Raw genomic sequence first — 23191 nt, forward strand, 5'->3', positions numbered from 1 at the left:
TTTTATTTGTTTCAACTACACAAAGACATAACTAAATCCTGCTGTTGTAGAGAATAGATTTAGCATGGATAACTATTTCATTTTAGTGGTAGTCAAAGACATCACAAGATTAACTCACCAAAATGGGTTTATTTTTCAAAGGTTTATAATTTTCCAATTTTTTTAGTTCCTTGTTTTTCTTTTACATGTGCACAAGAATGAATTGCACGCACGCACACCAAAATCACTTCTTCATTTGGCATGGTTGTTTATAAAGTACATCCAACAAGGCCAAAACATCAGACCTAAAATTGTGGCTGGGTTCCATTTCTTGTCAATATGCATACATACATGCACAAACTGTGGTTTGAAAACATTTTAACACCAGACCCGTGAACCCTCGTAGATTGTCTGGAAGTGTCCCAGTATTTGACGAAGTCTCTGTTTTTGTAAACTCACACACACATACACACACACACGATACCAGAATCTCTTTTATTAAAACCGGTCTTTACATGAGTCGGTAGAAGTTAATGTTGGATAAACAGTCACTAAGCAATGCAAATATTTTATACATGGCCCATATTTATGCAGTTATCTTAGCGCTACAAAACTGTAAAACCATTGTGTGCTGTAGTGACGTCCTAGCCTATGATGGGGTTACAATGTTGAAGAGCTAGGATAGCTTTGAAAATCTCTAGCCAGGTGTGTAATTTCTCCACAGTGATGTTTAAATCACAGTGAGTTGATGACACGTCGACTCCTCTGTTCCTCAATATACTCCTCCAGTTTCTCGTTACCCGTCTGTGGTGGGGGGTAGTAGTGCTTGGGTGGGTGGCCTTCTCGGAGTCGCAGAAAGTAGTTACAGTACCGATATGAGATTATCCCAAACCGCGGCCCTCGGTGCTTCCTCATGCCTTTCACCATCGGACCTTTACCCACAAAGGAATCGGCTGAAACGGAAATATAAAAATAAATGTGTGCAATGCTTCAAAATAATAGTTTGTGATAAAAGATCTTATATGGATATGTGGAAACATGTGTTTTCAGAAAACTGGTCTTTGTGATAAGCTTTGATTTGATTTTCTCAAAAATGCCAGGAAACGTCACAGAAAGACATATACCATGTGATACATTAACCTAAGGAAAAATAATTCTGTGAGTACTACTACCAAGCCCAACATATTTTTTTATTTCCTAAGTTCAAGGGCCATACCTCTATGAAAAATTGTAAATTGCCATGAAAGTAAAACTTGTTCTGTAACAGTACATGATAAAGCTATATAAAAAAATTCATCTCAGTATCTTCAGGCATTGCAAAAACAAAAGTCCAAAAAACTAATTTTCGTATCTCCTAAGTTTAAGGTCCACAATTGTTACTCTGTTAAAAATGTGTAAATCGCCAAGAATGTCTAACTTGATCTGTGACATCACATGATAAAGCTATACACAAACTTTCAACTCAATATCTAAAAGTGTAGTGAAAACACATCTGTAAAATTGTTTGTGGGACAGACAGACAGACGGATGGAGACTAAACATACAGTCCCCTCCGGTTGGGCCAGTAGAGGACCAGTTGGGGACTACAAATGCTAGGGATGTTGCTGTCTATACTAATAGAGGGCAAAATGGGACACAAATTTACATGTGCATGCATATGCATGTTTTTATTTCATGTGTGTGTAAGAGTATGAGTGAGTGTGTGTGTGTGTTTTTGTGCATATGTGCACGTGTGTATCTTTTGTGCATGTGTGTGTGTGTACATACGTGCATGTATGATATATTTATAACTAGTAAAGACAACTGTGTCTGGTAAAGATGGAGTGAAGGAAAGAAACTGAAGATTCTCACCTATCCACAGATTAGATTTGTATTCAACATTATGATCTCGAACAGCCATTTCTTGGGCCTCTAGTAACACCTACAAAATCAATGTGAAACTGTAGTAAAAGTACCAAACTTCAACTCATAATATACAACAAATTAAAGAAAACGGGAGTGTTTCCTCTCTTTGGGAATATACTTAGCCCATCCTAAAATGTGAAAATATCCTCTCCTCCCATTTCACTACAAAACATCCCAACAGTTGATCAAACGGCTAACTTTTATTTTGTTGGTGCTCCTACACAATCAACTATCAGGAAGTAGGGAGCTGAAGTTGGTTAAAACAGATGAGGTCAGACTAAAACATTTCTGAAACGAAAAGGGGATTTAAAGATTTCATCTTTGCTTTTCATAGTGTAGCCTGAATGTGTTGGGAATGGGTTGACATTTCATCAATCATTGGTTATAATCGGCTTGCACCAACCGATCAACTTTCAATTACGAAAAATTATCAACTAATTGTTATTTTTCCTGACAAAATTCCATGACCCTGAAAGTGTTTTTGAAAATATTTCTCCTACCTCTTTGACAGTTTCAGCACCTTTTCTCTTGTAGAAAGTCAGCTGTTTGAGGGCTTCATCTATTGACATTCCTCGTATCTGAAACACATTGTATCAATATTACAATGTACTAAACATCAAACAGAAGTGGAAACAGTAACATCAAAACTTTAACAACATAATCTGTGAACTAGTACTTGTATGTACCTATTAGTATAATGTAAATTTAGTAGCTATTTAAACCCCAAGGGATGTAACTCTTGCATGAACACTATGGCACAAGCCAAACAAAATTGTCACGACTAAAAACAAAGCATACACACACTAACATTATACAGGTATGTATTTATTATGTTGATCTCTAACATAACACTGCATAATTAAATTATGTTTATGCTGACACATACATGTACAATATATCAACTGCATATTTTTATTGTGTGTTTTTTTTGTTTTTGCATGTAGATACAGAAAATAAAACTTTAACACAATAAGTACTACCAACAGGTAAAACAAGTGACATGTCAGTGAACTATAATTAAACTTTAACACAATAAGTACTACCAACAGGTAAAACAAGTGACATGTCAGTGAAATATAATAAGTACTACCAACAGGTAAAACAAGTGACATGTCAGTGAAATATAATAAGTACTACCAACAGGTAAAACAAGTGACATGTCAGTGAAATATAATTAAACTTTAACACAATAAGTACTACCAACAGGTAAAACGAGCGACATGTCAGTGAAATATAATTAAACTTTAACACAATAAGTACTACCAACAGATAAACCAAGCGACATGTCAGTGAAATATAATTAAACTTTAACACAATAAGTACTACCAACAGGTAAAACAAGCGACATGTCAGTGAAATATAATAAAACTTTAACACAATAAGTACTACCAACAGGTAAAACAAGCGACATGTCAGTGAAATATAATAAAACTTTAACACAATAAGTACTACCAACAGGTAAAACAAGCGACATGTCAGTGAAATATAATTAAACTTTAACACAATAAGTACTACCAACAGGTAAAACAAGTGACATGTCAGTGAAATATAATAAGTACTACCAATAGGTAAAACAAGCGACATGTCAGTGAAATATAATAAAACTTTAACACAATAAGTACTACCAACAGGTAAAGCAAGTGACATGTCAGTGAAATATAATAAGTACTACCAACAGGTAAAACAAGCGACATGTCAGTGAAATATAATAAAAGTTCAAGTTTCTTTTCTTTAACGACTACCACTAGAATGAAAGAAAGAAATGTTTTATTTAACGATGCACTGAACACATTTTATTTACGGTTATATGGCGTCAAACATATGGTTAAGGACCACACAGATATTGAGAGAGGAAACCTACTGTCGCCACTTCATAGGCTACTCTTTTCGATTAGCAGCAAGGGATCTTTTATATGCACCATCCCACAGACAGGGTAGTACATACCATGGCCTTTGATATACCAGTCGTGGTGCACTGGCTAGAACGAGAAATAGCTCAATAGGCCCACCGACTGGGATCAATCCCAGACCGACTGCGCATCGAGCGAGTGCTTTACCACTGGGCTACGTCCCGACCTGGACCACCACTAGAGCACATTGATTTATAATCATTGGCTATTGGATGTCAAACATTTGGTAATTTTGACATATAGTCTTAGACAGGTAACCCGTTACATTTTCCATTAGTAGCAAGGGATATTTTATATGCATCATCCCACAAGCAGAATAGCACATACCAAGGCCTTTGTTATACCAGTCATGGTGCACTGGCTAGAATGAGAAACAACCCAGTGGGCCCTAACAACAGGGGTCGATCCCAGACAGACCACACACCAGGGCTACGTTCTGCACACTGAACTGAAATACTACACATATACAACCCAATGGGCCCTAACAACAGGGGTCGATCCCAGACAGACCACACACCAGGGCTACGTTCTGCACACTGAACTGAAATACTACACATATACAACCCAATGGGCCCTAACAACAGGGGTCGATCCCAGACAGACCACACACCAGGGCTACGTTCTGCCCACTGAACTGAAATACTACACATATACAACCCAATGGGCCCTAACAACAGGGGTCGATGCCAGACAGACCACACACCAGGGCTACGTTCTGCCCACTGAACTGAAATACTACACATATACAACCCAATGGGCCCTAACAACAGGGGTCGATCCCAGACAGACCACACACCAGGGCTACGTTCTGCACACTGAACTGAAATACTACACATATACAACCCAATGGGCCCTAACAACAGGGGTCGATCCCAGACAGACCACACACCAGGGCTACGTTCTGCACACTGAACTGAAATACTACACATATACAACCCAATGGGTCCTAACAACAGGGGTCGATCCCAGACAGACCACACACCAGGGCTACGTTCTGCCCACTGAACTGAAATACTACACATGTACAACCCAATGGGCCCTAACAACAGGGGTCGATCCCAGACAGACCACACACCAGGGCTACGTTCTGCCCACTGAACTGAAATACTACACATATACAACCCAATGGGCCCTAACAACAGGGGTCGATCCCAGACAGACCACACACCAGGGCTACGTTCTGCCCACTGAACTGAAATACTACACATATACAACCCAATGGGCCCTAACAACAGGGGTCGATCCCAGACAGACCACACACCAGGGCTACGTTCTGCCCACTGAACTGAAATACTACACATATACTACTCAAAAGAATTTAAGGGTCAGACGATATTTTCGACATTATTTTCTGAATGTCAGTTATATTAGCTAGACCATAATGTCATGCATGGTATTGTTCCATTTTGACGAAAGTGGGTCTAAGCAACCCATAAATGAATTAAAATCCACTGTCATTGACACTGTCGACTAGTTCTAATGGCGAAAACATGCTTACATTTGCACGTAAATTAGGGCGAAAGCGAAAGGTCTGCTAAGTGCCCATAACTTGCTTTTTCACAAAGCGCTTCATTTGCACGCTTTGCACGTGTATTCCATGTTCCCAATGCTGAATTTCCGTATAATTGGAGCTTGCATTCGTGTACGGTGCACACTCCAAATTCGACAATGGTATCGCACCGTCATACAATTTCGATCAACATATGTCTTCGATACTTTCTTTATAACTGCATGTATCGCGAGATTATGCGAGATATTACGTCACTATTAGTCTGAACATAAACAACGAAGTGTCTTTTTTCCTCACAATATTAAAAATGCTTCAAGTCAAGCTGCCAACTTTATGTTTTAATTATAATACCATATATAGTGTGCATGTTATCGGTTTTTCGTAATGCAATATTTTGGTACTAATGAAATGCCTCACATAGCGAAATCCAGGTATTACAAATCCCTGCAAAGTTATCGTCTGCAACACTGACATCTGACCTGCCAAAGTTAGAGGATATACTATGTGATCATTACACTGAACAATAAAATTTATGGAAGGCTGGTTGGGTTACCTCTTATGTCATTCACAGCAAAGTTGGGGGCATGTTTACATGTACATTTACATTTACTACAAACAAAGGTGGTTTAGTGGAATTAGATTTTTTGAAAATATATAGTTCTGTATCTCTGTTAGAGTACTTAAGTTGACAATCTGAATTTTGGTGTCATTGATACGTATAACAAGAAGATTAGACATTAACCTATGACAAAAACATAATGTAAATATGTTTTAAGTGAACACTGTCTATTGGTCTGAAGATTATTCAATATTTTTTACAAGTTACAAACATTTTATGATTTTATTTTCAAATGAAGATTTTGATGTAAATTATTAAACGGAGTATAGACCCTTCACTGCCATAACAAGGACAAAAATAGACAGCCAATGAAAGTATCGAAAACATATGACGTTTGTAAAAATATAGCGGTAACACCTGTACGACTCAGCAGCTAGTGTTTATGGAGGAAAACTTGGCGTTCATGGGAAATTATCACTTTTTTTCACAATAAACTAATGTGACTTGAGAAAGGTAAAATATTATTGTATGTACGAAGTATTGTTTTTATTATAGTTTAATTTTTTGCTTATCGTATCGAAAACATATGACGCCAGGATACGACTTCAACTGACTATCGAAGATCGAGGAAGGGCTATTGCTTGGCTTCAGGATAGCAATACGCAAAGAAATGTTGCTCTGAGACTTGGTGTCAGTCAGAGTGTCGTTGGCCGACTGTGGCAACGGTACCAAGCAACGAATTCTGTTCGAAATCGTCCACGTTCGGGAAGACCCCGAAGCACTACAAATAGAGAGGACCGCTACATCACCAATATGGCTCTACGTCAACGCACAACCACTGCACACCGATTACGTGACAATCTGCGGACTGCGACTGGAACTCGAGTGTCTGATCAAACCATACGCAATCGTCTGAGAGCCAATAATCTACGCTGCCGTCGCCAGGCTGTTCGACCACCACTCCTACCACGTCACAGAACGGCCAGACGCCACTGGTGCACGCTTCATCTGCGGTGGCAACGTGTTCAGTGGGGTCGAGTGATGTTCACTGATGAGTCCAGGTTTAGTCTCCAGTTCAACGACGGTCGGGTTCGTGTCTACAGACGTCCTGGGGAGCGCTTCGCTGACGTTAACGTTAGACAACGTCACCGGTTCGGTGGTGGCAGCGTCATGGTGTGGGGCGGCATCTCTATCCACCACAGGACCCCCCTCTATGTGGTGGATGGCAATCTGAATGGAATCCACTATCTGAATGAGATTATCCGGCCGTTGGTTCTCCCAGGCCTTCCAGCAGATTGGCGGCGGGGCAGTTCTGCAGGATGACAATGCCAGACCCCACCGTGCCAGGGTGGTAATGGACTTTCTCAGACAACAAGGTATCACCAGGATGGATTGGCCAGCATATTCGCCTGACTTGGCCCCAATAGAGTACACCTGGGACGAATTAGGCAGGAGAGTTGTGTTTTTTTGTAAATATGGAACAATAAAAAAAAAATTGGTGTAGTTTACATCATCAATCTAATATACACTCTGAATCTTATTTGGTTATAAATTTTTGACCCTTAAATTCTTTTGAGTAGTATATGTCACTGTGCCTCCAGTTAACTACTTACCATTATTGAAATGTACCACATTTTGAGTGGACTGTATTTGATGTTAAATCTTGAATGACATATTTCCTAAAAAAAGAGAAAACAAACATTTGGTAAGTTGTAATACACCTAATGCAAACAATGATAAAGGCAAACAATGATAAAGGCAAACATTGATAAAGGCAAACATATCACAAAAATGTACTGTCAAAATGTTACAATTGATTTTTGCACAAAAGAAATAAAACACAATTTCATTTAGTTTATGTTGCATTCAAATTCAAATGTTTTACTATTACTATTACAACAAATTTCAGAATCAAAAACATTGTCACAAATGCACTATTTCTTGTATTTACAAAGTGTAAACCTGACAGAAAAATAAATTTACCCAAGCGACCTTCACCTTGCAATTTCAAATAAGATGATAAAAATTTAAGTATCCCCATCAAAAATGACAGACTGCTATCAGTAAAGCCCTAGACCTATGGCAACTGCTATCAGTAAAGCCATAGACCTACGACAACTGCTATCAGTAAAGCCCTAGACCTACGGCAACAAACTGCTATCAGTAAAGCCCTAGACCTACGACAACAAACTGCTATCAGTAAAGCCCTAGACCTATGGCAACTGCTATCAGTAAAGCCCTAGACCTATGACAACTGCTATCAGTAAAGCCCTAGACCTATGGCAACTGCTATCAGTAAAGCCATAGACCTACGACAACTGCTATCAGTAAAGCCCTAGACCTACGGCAACAAACTGCTATCAGTAAAGCCCTAGACCTACAAAAGCAAACTGCTATCAGTAAAGCCCTAGACCTGACAATTGACATAGTTAAGTTCGAGCCCTAGGGTTAAGACAACTTCCTTTTAAAACAATATCATTCAACCTACAGTGGGCCTCATTGGTTTGAGACAATTTCTCTTTAAAACAATATTATCATTCAACCTACAGCGGGCCTCATTGGTTCACCATCTTGCTGAGGTGGGTAAACAATCTCATTGTATTTCTCCCACTGGTAGGACTTGGTCTTGATTCCAGGCAGAGACTGGTCTTCAAGCTCAGTGTTACGGTACGCAGTGTGTAAAACACAACACGCATGGATAGATCGTTTCTGGGACCAGGAAATAGTCTTCAATACCTGCCTAAAACTGTAACAACAACAAAGTACAGATTAACAACTTTTTATTTAAAATTCAATTATTTGAAAACTTAAATACAATTAAGAAATGTATATTTACACAGATCTTCTTTAAAAGTTTGTTTTGTTCTTGATCATCACCCTTTAACATCAAACCTCATCATTTAACAGGACAGGGATTTATCCTGGCATTACGTGGTTCTGAACAAACGGCCCTTTCCAAAACAAAGTGACAAAGGAAATTGCCAATTTCTGTACTAAAAATTCCCAATATATATATTTAGTCATGTCTGTTCTAATACACTAATACAACAGTGGCGTACTGCATCATTCAGTGGTCTTAAAAAAAATATTCCAAATCTGATTTACTCGGGCTAATTTTCCCAATCCCATCAGAAATGGGATCCTGACAAAATATCCTGGATAAATCCCTGGAGGAGCTATCACTCTCCATCACCCCCCCACCCCACACCCCCCCGAGACTACATTGTAGTTCAAGGAGAGTGCTTTTTATCTCCCGTTATCATGTGGTTTATATGGTATCAATATGGTAATGTTTTAAATGGCTCCACATGTAATTAATCACTGCCCTCAATTTTTTCTGTACACATTTATGTTTATGTTTACCTGCAACGAGGATGTGCTGCTTGAATCATCCTTTGTGTAACCAGACCTGAAATACATACACAATAATACATGTCAAAATATACATAAACTGAAGTTTAAGACATTTCATTATTAAGATGTCAATCAAGGCACCAGTATGTATCTACTGTAATTAAGGAATATAATGCTAGCAGGATATTGAAAACAAACATCTAGACGTAGCTCAGAATAATATCCTATCACGAATATATTGTCACTTTAATTGTGTTGCATTTATCAATATAAAACTCCAGTGATAAAAGTAAAACACCACATAAACTTGCCATGAAATACATGTACAATCAGGTCAGGTCATAGGGTTTTACGTGCACATTCAGAACAAGCTGTTGTAGCGCACGGCTGTCGTGGGCACAAGAGCCGGCCTTGGCCAGCTCCTCCGTCCATGACAGGAAAGGTGGGGGGAGGGGAGAGGAGGGACTGTCTGCACTGGCAGGTGCAAGGGAGCACCAGCAGCCCGATCAAATCAGTAGCAGGTGAGTGGGGCAATCTAATTAAAATTAGCTCCACTATTACATGTGGATCTAACACCAGCCAGTTGTAGCTCATGTCCACCAATCAAAACCTTACTTGCAGAATCCTGCCAGTGATTTAAACTAACAACACTGCGTAGTCCCCAATGTCCAGGTAACATTTCGTCTGTAAATAATAATTTAAATATTGACCAATCACACTTCGCCTTTTATAACGTTATTTGGGAGCATACAAATTCTAAAAATATTGGGCGAGTCTATTTTAGTGGCCGCAGTACAGCGAACCATACCAATACGTACGGGGTGGGTTATCAGTCTTCAATTTTACATTAAAAATTATTTATTTATTTATAAAATTAAAAAAAAAACTAAAACAGTCTTCAGTTTTACATTACAAATTATTTATTTTATAAAATAAAACATGTTTTAAGGCATTCGTAATTCACACGAAACATGTCGTATACCCTCAGGATAATTCGGAATGTTTTCAAATTATTTTTAAATCACTGGCAGGATTCTGCAAGTAAGGTTTTGATTGGTGGACATGAGCTCCAACTGGCTGTCTTTAGATCCACATGTAATAGTGGAGCTAATTTTAATTAGATTGGCGGGTGGGGGTGGGGGTGGTGCTATGGAATTTGAATGGAGCAGTTAAATGCCAAAGAGAAAAGGGTGCGCAATTTTGATTGAGGGAATTTGGCACAATTTTGAATGGTCGGTCGAAAGGTAAATGGCTGAGCTAATATAGGTTTTGATATTAGTGAATCGAGAGTAGCTCATTAATTTTAGACCTCTATGATGCTGTGGTTGCCCATAGATATGTACAATGTAGATGCATTCTGTTTAATAATGAAGTTGATAATACTTTCCAAACATTAATTACAAATAGCAGAGCTAGCTCTGGCACTCGATAAATTCGCCAATTGTAAATTTCAAAAACAAATTGAAACAATTAGAGAATTTTATTTTAATACGGCGAAATAATTTAATATAATATTAATAATTGATATTTTGTTATAAATTAACTGGTTTTATGCAAATTTGGAAGTTTAATAGATAATTTGGAAGTTTAATAGATAATTTGGCAAAATGTTCTGCTGACCCAGAGCTAACACTAAAATAGGTTTAAATACATGTACATGTTAAAATAATAAAAACATCATACTCGTATTACAAAGAGATTAAAATACAATTTGTTAAATACATGTACATGTTAAAATAATAAAAACATCATACTCGTATTACAAAGAGATTAAAATACAATTTGTTAAATACATGTACATGTTAAAATAATAAAAACATCAAACTTGTATTACAAAGAGATTAAAATACAATTTGTTAAAAACATGTCAGTCTCAGTCACTTATATATAAATATATTCTTAATTACCACTAAAAAGTCCTGCCATAAATTTGTAAGATTCTTTGTGACTGTATCAGTAGCCAACACAATCCATTAAGCATGGATTGGTTTAATAACACTGACCATTCTTAAAGGAATACTAAAGCAAGGGTTTTGGACTGGTGTGCATATTCAACGATACATAATGCACATTATTGCTTAATATCAACAAGTATAATCGTATAGTTAATTAATAAAACGGTTAAATGTGACGGCTATTATATATAATGAGTGCTGCCATTTTGTACCATCCCAGTGAATACACCCTCTGGCGAGCTGGTGGTTATGTAATAGTAATACCTAACGTGTCACGTCAGGAATTAGTCTTCGAACTGAAGAAACAAAACATACCTGATTTTTGCGGATGCATCGCAATGTTCTGTAATAATATCTATCCCAGTAACACAGCAATGTGTATTATGTGGTTTATTTTTCAATACAAAATAAACCACCATTGTCAAAGTGTTGAAATAACTGTATTATATTTTGTATATAAATTAACCCACGTACTGAAATAACAGTCGGGAGTGTTTTCTTGCTTAACTGGTCTTTTCTTTCCGTGGTCTGTACCTGTGGTTCTTGATTGGCAGGTGTATATTTAGATGGTCCCTAGACACTGTGTCTAGACACACTAAAAAGACGTGCCTCTTTTATTAAGAATCAGATCACAGGGTATTGTGTGATAACCTCAAATCGTAATGGACTTTACCAGCTTTATTACTGTAAGTAATTCTGTAAAACCCTTGATTAAGTAGACTTTCCCATCTAAAATCACAAAACTGACCAATTACGTAGTCCCAGAGAAAAGAGAATTATCACTTGGGCATTGTGAGTGGTTGTTTTTGCTCGAACATAGCATACCAATAGGCCTAATAATATGCATTTTTTCTTTGGATTTTTTAAAAGAAAAAAATATTGTAACTCCATTTCGTTATATTGATGCAAATTGAAATATATTTAGTTAAATAGTTTATTATACTATCAAGTCATTTATGTTGTTTTACAAGTCAGGTAGATGAAAGCGAAACACCTTGTCGTAAATTAGAGCATGTGGCTAGTGACTTTTCAAAATATTTGTCATACTCTGGGTTAGCCTATTTTTTGCCCGGTAGTGACGTTCGGTCTCCGGGCTGTGAGGAACGTTTTCGTGACGTACACCGCCCGAAGATGAAAAACGTTATTAAAAATTACTTTTGTTTTGTACACTTATTTTTTTTTACATATTTAAATACATGACACTGATAGGTATTGCTATACCAAATCCCATGATTGTATGCCATATTTAATTGATTAATTGATGTTTCCTTCTTCGGGCGGTGTATACAGATTTCGTTATATACAGCCCAAACATGAAAAATGCAATTCTGTCAAAAAACTAAATTTCCTTCATTTATTTTTTTAACATATAGATGAACCATTCCGAGGTGTATCTTTGTGCCAAATATAAACAATGTACACCGCGGCATTAACACCCAGGCTCTAGTTTTGTCTCCGGGTGATACCCGGGCTTCCGGGCAGTAAATAGGCTGACTGAAAATGACAGGTGTGCTGCACAGATGGCTACAAGAGACAAGCACCTGTCGTGGTTGGAGACAAGGACTGGGATGTGGACAGCGACAGAAGATAGGAGCTTCCAGATCGAGAAAGAAATAAGATGGAAGTCAATGGCGAGAAAGGAAAGGGGAGGAAAGAGTTCCGTATTTTCCCCACTACTACAAACGACGTAGTGCTAGGCCTAGATTACGAAATATAAACATTATGTTGGTTTTATAGAACAAATTGTTTTAAAAGATATTTTATATAACTATCGCTAACCCTAACCCTAACCTTAAACTAATTCTAACAAATATTTCTTTTAAATCGTTATGGGGAAAATAAGGAACTCATGCCACTTATTTATTCATTCGGAGATTAGAAAATAAGAAGTACTACTTCAAATAGGCCTAGAGTTCCTCTTATTTCATTCATAACTAAAAACTTACAAGGATATTTTATGAATGACGCCATTTTATATCTGTGTTCATTTATGTTTGTCGTTAAAATAAAAATCTTAACAAGTGCGTTGTAATTAAAGATCAAATATATATCATAGAAATGTCACATGTCGAGTTACTAGTACAAAACAGCTTTTTTTTAAACTGTATAACAGCTACAGAGTTTACGATAGATCGAATATATGTTTACGACAACCAGCCTGCAAATGCATTGAGCATGTCGGTCGGAGCATGTTGAGCATGAATTTCTAGAACGTTTGAACTTCCAATTTTTTAAAAACGTTAAACGGTTTCTGTGTTAAAACTAAAGTGTCAGCTACTCTGTTGTATTTGCAATGGAAGGGTTGACGTTACCATCATCACCAAATTGGTACTTAAGTCATATTAGTGATGGAAACGTTCTTGGAACGTTTGTGTTCGGTGCACGGCATGATGTTTTCGTTTTTAAAATTGTCGCCGGTAGTATCGAGTTCTTGGGGGTTTTCACTGGTCACAGAGACCGTGTGACATCGGTTGCTCTGGGTACAGGTTTTGGACAGACTGAGGTCTGTTGCAGCACTGGAGATGATAGCCAAGTCAAACTTTGGGACGTCAAAACAAAATCAGAGCTGCAAAGTCACAGAGATCATAAAGTATGAATAATAATAAAAATACTTTTATGATTGCTCACGTATATTTTAAGCTTTGTTTTCTACGGTGGTTATCAATATGTGAAACAGAAAATCTCTCTAAAAACAATGTGATATCCATCAATAATTTCCAACAACTAGGTGTGCCAATTATTATTAATTATCCAGGATGTTTTGGGGCAGGGTCCCATAGGGGCCTATCTGATGGGATTAATATGGGGAAAATTATCATGATTTAATCATAATTGGGATTTCTTTAAGACCACTGAATCATTCAATGCACCACTGTTAAATTTATTTATTATTTTATCAGAACGGGCATATCATTTTACTTAAATACTTGTACATCAAATTGGGAATTTTCCACGACACATTGCTCAACCTTAGTGGTAGCCTGGGGTGTTTTGGCTGCCTATTTCTTGCATGGTCTGCCAGATGTTTAAACGCCCAAGTCCACTGGGCTACTAGATTTCTTTGCACATGTATCCACTTACTTTGCAATCAACAAGACACTTCAAAGCCTACAAACCGTCCACTTAAATCAACATGTTTAATAAAAAAAATCATTTAGCTTTTTTCTTTCTCTCTTTTTATATTTTTAAAGTTAAAATTATAGGGCTACCAATTTTTACTGGGGGCTACCAAATTTCATAACCACTGAAAAAAGTTAATGTCAAGACAGTGTGACATCAGGCACTAATCTAAAATTGAAAAAGTAGGAGAAATTACTTCTCTCTTCCCAGAAGAAAGGGGAGAAGTGTGATAAAAATAGGCGAAGTGAACATTTAATAGTATATTTCATAATGTTTTGCCAGTTTCCATGTTCAGTTGGAAAAATTCTGAATTTTACATAATATTTGGATATAAAATACTACTTCTGGTAATAAAAGGTAAACGAAACAGGTGTATGTTTAATTGAAAACCTGATATTATTAATTAGTTGATGATATATAATGTGCTGTTATATTAAAATTAAAGTATTCATTATTATTTTCTGGCATTACTGAAATGAATGTGGCCAAGGATTAACAATGGTTAACTGGTCACAGTACATGGTGCGACATGCGTCACTTTGATAAACAATAGCCCGGTTTACGGGTGTATCTGAAAAATGTCACCATTAGACTATGACATGTATTTAATCTCTTCACAACAGAAACTGGCATGAGTATTAACATTTTGATAATGAATTGAACTTGTAAGGTAAAATAGTATTTCATCAAATCAGTCATACATTAGTATTACACTGTGTGTGCAGAAACCATTTCCCGGTTCATGATTACTTGAGAGAATTTACAGTCTGGCGCTAACGTAAAAACACTGTCCGACATAAGACGACAAAGTGCCAAGTGAGCTATGACAATAAACAAGTCAGGGTTTTCATGTCTGTTGTGCGATTTAATTTTTTGAAATCTGATTATAGGTCCAGAATAGTACAGCAGTGGTCGAGATTAAAAATTATGGTCAGTATCTCAGTTGGATACTAACATTTCAAAACCTGGTATCCCACCTGATAATTTAGTATCCCACTTAAATTAAATTCATAAATAACATCGTAACAAAATTTATGTGGACGACACTGTTACTTAACTTCACCAGTAAAGTCACTGTTTCAGCGAAAAATAAAAACGCAGGATTAAAAAACAACATTATATGGTATCCCGATGGGATACTGGGTTATTGAAGTCTGGTATCCAAAATTAAATTCTGGTATCCCCGGGATATTGGGATACCGTTAATCTCGAACACTGTTACAGCGACTTTGACTTCTCACTATATTAACTGCTCATAACTCAATGATGAGCTGACTTTCATGAAAACCCCCCGCTCATTTCGCCAGCAAGATTAGGGCCTGTGACATGCTTTTGGGAAGAGCCCTATTTGTTCAGTCATATGACAGAATGGCTGGATAAATCTGTTTATATATTAATTCACTTTCAACTGGACGGAATGCATACTCTTGAGTTGAGAGACAGTGCATGCACATTCTCCCCTGTTTTCCAGCAGCCAATATCCGAGGCATATAATATAAATCTAATACAGAAATAACCTTGTTCGGAAATAAACATTCTTTCATTGAAATTCACTGTAGTGTTCAAATTACACCTGTTTGCATGGTGTCTGACATTTGGCACTTGGTTAAGAAAGAATTTAACCAGTTGCCCCAAATGCTGCTCCTGCTATAAAACAACATGTTATTTTCTATATTAATTTTGCCATGTACAGGACTACACATCACAACCTTTGACATACCGTACCACTACTAGATATGGGGCACTTGTTAGAATTGGGAAAACCCAGAATTGGGAAAACCCCACATCCATCAAGTGTGTTTAGCCCTACTTGAATGAATAAAGTTATGCACTTAGGCAGGTGCCCTACAACTAAACTACATGTCTTCTGTTTCCTTCATTGTATATGATATTATTAATAAAGGCTTATTAAGTGATACACAGTTCTGTTGATTGCAGGTAAAAATAACTGCTCTTTCCTGGTCCCAAGTTCAGACCGACCTCATAGTGACGGGAGATGAGAGGGGCAATGTGGTCAGCTGGGCATTCAACCATGACAGTCGCAGACATTTCCAGCTGGAGAAAGATTACATCTATTGTCTAGCCTGCTGTCCACACAAGGCAGCATTTCTGGCTATTGGGTAATTCACTTTTTTCTCTCTACTCTACAAAGTTAAAAAGAGAGTTATAAGTATTACTTTTCCGATGGCGGTAGCAGTGTCAAATTTTGTGTTTAGCTCAATGTTTAAGTTTTGTGTTTAGCTCAATTTTAAAGTTTTGTATTTAGCTCAATGTTAAAGATATTTTTGTTTTTGGCTCAATGTTCAAGTTTTGTGTTTAACTCCTATTTCTCACAATCTTTTAAGTCCAAGGTACATAAATGTGAAAATAATAAATTTATTAGATTATAATTGAATTTTTGTAACTCTTTTTTTTTTTTGCAACAGTTTAATTCTATCTACAGGGCAGTTGTTTTTCTGTTATCCTGTCGGGTATAAGCACAAAAATCTAATTAAATGACTATTTTTTTATTATTATTTTTTTCTTCTTACAGGTACAAGTCTGGGACTCTCTTGCTGGTTGACGTAGCTGCTGGAGGTAGAGTGCTGCACAAATTCCGTGGCCATACGGATGAGGTTCAGTCTGTGGCCTGGTGTCCAGTCGCCGGACAACACGTGCTGTCGAGTAACCATCAGGATGGTGGGTTCACTTGTATGAGCATTGTGTGGGCAAGACATGGTCCAGTGGTAAAGTGCTTGCCTAGTACACGGTCGGACTGGGATTGATCCCCATCGGTGGGCCCATTGGGAAATTTCTCAGTCCAGCCAGTACACCATGACTGGTATATCAAATTCTGTAGTATGGTCTGTGGTATGTGCTATCCTGTATGTGGGATGGTGTATATACAAGACCCCTTGCTACTAACAGAAAAATGTGGCGGGTTTCATTTCTAAGACTATGTCAGAATTCTGCTTTTTTCTTTCTTTTTTTACAACCAGTGTCCCCCAGCTAGTATATCAGAGGCCATGGTATGTGCTGTGGGAAAATGCATATGAAAGATATCTTGCTGTTAATGAAAAAATTTAGCATGTTTCCTCTGACGAATGTGTGTCAGAATTATCAAATATAAGACATCCAATAGCCAGTGGTTTAATCTGATTAATAAATCAATGCGTTCTAGTGGTGTCATTAAACAAAACGTTTTTTTACCATGTATTAGCCGTCTCCTTGGATAAGCCGACCTCTTAGTTTGACCCTAAATATCAAGTACAAAATCATCGGCCTTGTGTATAAGCTGAAGTCATCTTTTGTCCAGTTGTACATTGTATTGATTCAATAATACTGTCAACAAATAGGCTTGTACTTTTCTTGTTCATTATATTTGTTTTCCCTTTAATTATTACAAACACTGTAATCGTGATCGCAATCATTGCGGCAATGCTAATGTCTGCCATGCCGTGCAAAAATAATTTAGAACTGATAAATCATAACAGGAAAATAAATAATTCAAGTTGTAACAACATATCACTGCACACAAGTAATTAAATTATTCACTGGACATCAAAACGTAAAATCATTAAGGCATGTTTAATCCCCCACCACACACACACACACACACACACACAGAGAAACAAAAGATCATGTGGTCTGTGACTGCAGCTATTCACTGTATATGGTATGGTCATGTGACAATTGTGGGAGTGATTATTGTCCTGAAATTCATGTTATGTTTTTTCAGATGGTAATGTTAATAATGAGTTTATTTATTTATGGCATTACTTTACAGTTTAATGCACCCTACCAACAAAACAATAATATTAAAAATATAATACTTGTTTGAAGAAAAAACACCGTTTTGTATCATAAATTTGCTATATGAAAGACTGCACATTACAGGTAAAACAAAGATGGCAGACAGTTGGAAAGAATACGTTTAAACCATTGAAATGACAATAAAAAAAGTAATTTTTTATTATTATTTCTCAAACTTATAATCATCCAAGAACAAAAAAGTGCATAATATTGCATTTTATTTATACTGTGCACAAATTATTGTTACATAATCTGTGAAAGGTCTGATCAAAATTTATAAGTTGTGGTCTGGAGTATTTTCGATCGGAATTTTATGCACCAATTTGTTGCCTTCGTGTATAAGCCGACTCTCTACTTTTGGAAAGTATTTTTAGACTTCAAAAGTAAGCTAATACACAGCAATATACGGTATATATATTCACCAGGAAAGGCCAGTAATCATTTGTACCTGGAATTTACCAAATTTTATTTGAAACGTAAGCTTATATCCTAAAACTTAAATTTATTTGTTTTTTAGTTTCTGGTATGACGACCTCGCTAAAGTTCTATGTCACTAATATGCCACTTATTTGGATTTCACTAAATTTTAATATCACTAATATGCCACTTATTTGGATTTCACTAAATTTTAATATCACTAATATGCCACTTATTTTTATTTCACTAAATTTTAATATCACTAATATGCCACTTATTTGTATTTCACTAAATTTTAATATCACTAATATTTTACGGTACATGTATTTTTATCTAACATTTAATATTTTCTCCACCGTCAGATGATGACACGTCAACAGGCTTTCTGCTTGCGTCTGGCTCTCGAGACAAGACAATCAGAGTGTGGGGCACGACAGAAGGGAAGCAGCTACATAGTAGAAAGTTACCGACAAATCAGGGGTATCGGCGAGACTTTGGAGACCAGAGTAGAGGTAAAGTGTGGACGGCTGTTTGCTGGCCCAGGTCTACACCACACCAGCTCATTTCAAGCTCTGTCGGGTATGCACTCTTGAAACTTTAATACTTAGGTTACTGTATTTTGGGAGTTACAGTTATGAAAGGTTATAGTGTTTTAATTTAATCTCTCTCTCTTCCCAAACTCCCCTAAATAAAACAGTTGTGCAAATAAAAATAATTATGCTGTTTTGTGGAAAGCTTGCCCAATGTGGTGGCAGCTTGTCAGTTTGTACCTTGTCAGCACTAATTTATTAGTTTAAAATAACAAACATATGCAGTAAAGAAATCTGTATTTACACTTTTGGTCAGATTCTTGTTATATTTTCAGATCTATTTTGCTTCATATTTTACAGATTTAAATGTTCAGTTTTATACCATAGTTTTCATGACATCATCAAGTTTGAAAGATTTATTTTTATCATATGAGCACTGTGTCTTGGTGCAACAATTTGTTTATATATTAAAATATAATGAATGAGGTTAATGCCCACCACACTTGTTTTATTTTTATATTCTGTCAGAAGCAAGCTGCCATAATATCAGTTCTAATTAATCTTTCCCAAAAACAACATGTATGTGGCAGTTATTAAAAATTACCTCCCTTTGACAACTTGGAACTGATTCTATCAATACTTTTACTCGACACATAATGGCTGCTTAAAAACAATGTACAAAGGTACCATTAAAAAAAGCTTTCTTATTTCTGTTTCAGAGGAGACATATTGCTTTGGAATTTGCAGGCTGACCAAGAGAAAGAGAGACAGACATTTCAAGTGAAGAACATGAAATCTCACGGTCGTATTGTGTTCGGTATTTGTGTCGGGGGAGCTGATGATGGGACAGTCATGTCTCTGTCACTTGATCGAACAGTACGTGTTGGTTTAAACAATATTTATTTCTGTTAATATATTAACAGATGGGATTGGTTAACAAGCATAGGCTATATAAAGACCTTTCCCTGCATTATACAATTGAAGTGATAACTGGTCAACATTAACATGTTGAGAAAAATAAAACATACATTTAGTGTGCAACAGTAGGTGTTGAAGTCTTCCAGTGTTTATTGCTACACATTGTAAACTGAGTGCCCCATTTGCCATTTGAATTCTGTCCTTAACACAACAAATGAAAATAACTCTACAGATGTTACAATTAAATATGAAGATTAGTGCTATCAGAATTAATATTTATGCCTGGCTTGCCTAACAGGGCTAGTCGAATTTTGTGCAGTGGGTGTCTGTGGACAAGTAACATTAAGCATTGATCTTTTTAACAGAATTTGTTACTTACAGGTATCTCCTGTCTGACTTGGATTTTAATAAATGAAGATTTAGTTTCTAAAGTGAATTACTTTTAAAACTGTCATCTTATGCCAATAGCATATAGGGTACCTTAATCTTAGGTTATTGATGTTACCATTTGAATAAAACGTTTTTTGATAAAATGTGGTTTGCATTTTCAAAATTAGTCCACAATGTATTAAATATGTAAACTAATGTCTTGGATTTCAAGATATACTGCATGTAAAACTAAATTTTAAGAACCAGTTGAAGCTGATAATAATAATATGATAATTTTGAGGAGATGTTTCAATATTTATGCTAAACTTAAATATCCATATTTTACAAAGGATTTTAAGGCAGTTGGTTACTATTATTATATTTGTATAATGAATATGGTATTTTCTTCTTAAAATAAACTTGTATATTATTAAGTTTCTTGGATACATTTTGTTTAAATGTAAATGTTTAGTTTGCTTTATTTATGTAGTGCTGAAAAAAAATTCCTTGGTTTGTTCATCATTTCAGATAATGTTCTGGGATTTTGCAAGTCTCACATCAAAATTCTACATACCTTCTCTTGGTGGACATGTGTACAGTGTATGTGTATCCCCAATAGATCCAGGTATGTTAGTAACCTAAACATTATATAATTGGCCTATATTATGTGTATCCCCAATAGATCCAGGTATGTTAGTAACCTAAACATTGTAGAATTAGCCTATATTATGTGTATCCCCAATAGATCCAGGTATGTTAGTAACCTAAACATTGTAGAATTGGCCAATATTATGTGTATCCCCAATAGATCCAGGTATGTTAGTAACCTAAACATTATATAATTGGCCTATATTATGTGTATCCCCAATAGATCCAGGTATGTTAGTAACCTAAACATTGTAGAATTAGCCTATATTATGTGTATCCCCAATAGATCCAGGTATGTTAGTAACCTAAACATTGTAGATTTGCCTCGTATTATGTGTATCCCCAATAGATCCAGGTATGTTAGTAACCTAAACATTGTAGAATTGGCCCGTATTATGTGTATCCCCAATAGATCCAGGTATGTTAGTAACCTAATCATTGTAGAATTGGCCCGTATTATGTGTATCCCCAATAGATCCAGGTATGTTAGTAACCTAAACATTGTAGAATTGGCCCGTATTGTGTGTATCCCCAAAAGATCCAGGTATGTTAGTAAGGCCAAAAAAAAAAATTGGTGTGTTTCCGGTCGACCGACCATCCCTAGTTTTACCCCCCAACCCTAATTTTTTTTTCTCTTAAACTGAAAAAAAAAAAAAAAAAAAAAAAAAGAAATAAAAAAAAAGAAGTAAAAATAAAAGAAGTAAAAATAAAAGAGGACATCACCAAACAAGAGTATTTCCTTCCTTGTACATTGTTTACGTACTATTATACAATACATTTTGCACATGTAATTCCCTTCCGAAAAACATCGAGAAATTATGGAAAAGCTTTTGTAATAGAGTTCCTTCCCCTGATTAGCTACCACCGAACAGCTTGGTCAGTCACGGAAGTAACCGAATGTACGAACATAGCCTTGGTACAGGTTATTTCGATTAAATATAATCGTATCAATTCAGCTTAATTCTCGTCTTCACTTAAATCAACAGGTCTTATTATTAATGCATCTCAAATGTTTGCATAAAGTATTTAAATTAAGAACAACGAAATTAATACAAATGTCCCATTAATTTAAGGAAATACACAAACAGTGCATACCAATACTACTACTACTACTACTACTACTACTACTACTACTACTACAATAATGATAATGATGGTAAATAATAATAATAATAATTATTATTATTAATTATTATTATTATAGTATTCAATTTAAAAAAACAAAAAACAAAAAAAAAAAACAACCCTACCTACTTACCCTAATTTTTGGGGGGATGCAATCGGAAACACACCTATTTTTTTTTAGCCTAACCTAAACATTGTAGAATTGGCCCGTATTATGTGTATCCCCAATAGATCCAGGTATGTTAGTAACCTAAACATTGTAGAATTGGCCCATATTATGTGTATCCCCAATAGATCCAGGTATGTTAGTAACCTAAACATTGTAGAATTGGTCTATATTATGTGTATCCCCAATAGATCCAGATATGTTAATAACCTAAACATTGTAGAATTGGCCCGTATTATGTGTATCCCCAATAGATCCAGGTATGTTAGTAACCTAAACATTGTAGAATTGGTCTATATTATGTGTATCCCCAATAGATCCAGGTATGTTAGTAACCTAAACATTATATAATTGGCCTATTTTATGTGTATCCTCAATAGATCCAGGTATGTTAGTAACCTAAACATTGTATAATTGGCCTATATTATGTGTATCCCCAATAGATCCAGGTATCTTAGTAACCTAAACATTATATAATTGGCCTATATTATGTGTATCCCCAATAGATCCAGGTATGTTAGTACGGTAACCTAAACGTTATATAATTGGCCTATATTAATGTCAAAAACATTTATGTATCAGTGTTCGAGATTAAAAATTTTGGGCAGTATCCCAGTTGGATACTAACATTTCAAAATCTGGTATCCCACCTGAGAATTTAGTATTATATGGTGTCCCAGTGGGATACTGGGTTCTTGAAGTCTGGTATCCAAAATTAAATTCTGGTATCCCTAGGATATCGGGATACTGTTAATATCGAACATCGTGTATTTTTTAATATCTTCATAACTAAAAAAATGTTAATATTTTGTGTACAAGGGGCCATGTAATATATAACAAATGAAGTAAGGAAATGTTTTATTTAACGATGCACTCAACACATTTTATTTATGGTTTTATGGTGTTGGACATATGGTTAAGGACCACATCGATA

At 36.1% G+C, this 23191-nt stretch overlaps 2 protein-coding genes across 3 annotated transcripts in view; one reads left to right on the top strand and one right to left on the bottom strand.

Annotated features, from left to right (window-relative positions):
• Positions 1-109: 109 nt before the first annotated feature.
• Positions 110-13566, bottom strand: LOC121374116 (39S ribosomal protein L22, mitochondrial-like). Of its 2 annotated transcripts, none has more exons than XM_041501053.1 (7): positions 13485-13566; positions 9227-9272; positions 8411-8609; positions 7477-7542; positions 2385-2462; positions 1831-1900; positions 110-932 (listed from the first exon to the last, which is right to left on the bottom strand). In XM_041501053.1, exons 2-7 carry the CDS (start codon positions 9253-9255, stop codon positions 715-717), a joined length of 660 nt encoding a protein of 219 aa, XP_041356987.1. In that variant the 5' UTR covers positions 9256-9272; positions 13485-13566; the 3' UTR covers positions 110-714. The 2 variants fall into 2 exon arrangements, with proteins under 2 accessions (XP_041356987.1, XP_041356986.1); XM_041501052.1 differs by lacking the exon at positions 13485-13566 and adding an exon at positions 13119-13208.
• Positions 13466-23191, top strand: part of LOC121374827 (gem-associated protein 5-like) — a 174101-nt gene continuing 164375 nt past the window's right edge. Inside the window, exons 1-6 of the mRNA XM_041501938.1 lie at positions 13466-13762; positions 16231-16412; positions 16826-16971; positions 18864-19080; positions 19751-19907; positions 20847-20943. Of these exons, the coding sequence (XP_041357872.1) occupies positions 13466-13762; positions 16231-16412; positions 16826-16971; positions 18864-19080; positions 19751-19907; positions 20847-20943 (1096 nt within the window). The remainder of the gene's footprint in view (positions 13763-16230; positions 16413-16825; positions 16972-18863; positions 19081-19750; positions 19908-20846; positions 20944-23191) is intronic.

This window comes from Gigantopelta aegis, chromosome 6, assembly GCF_016097555.1.
Source record: "Gigantopelta aegis isolate Gae_Host chromosome 6, Gae_host_genome, whole genome shotgun sequence".
NCBI classification, from domain to species: Eukaryota; Metazoa; Mollusca; class Gastropoda; order Neomphalida; family Peltospiridae; genus Gigantopelta; species Gigantopelta aegis.

Excerpts from the sequence above, each read along its gene's own strand:
- LOC121374116 (XM_041501052.1), bottom strand. The coding sequence starts at position 13,143 with ATGGCGTCATTCATAAAATATCCTT. Across the intron at positions 9,273-13,118 it reads GTCATTCATAAAATATCCTT|GTCTGGTTACACAAAGGATG; the intron begins GTAAGTTTTTAG and ends TATGTATTTCAG. Across the intron at positions 7,543-8,410 it reads GTGAACCAATGAGGCCCGCT|GAAATATGTCATTCAAGATT; the intron begins GTAGGTTGAATG and ends CTCTTTTTTTAG.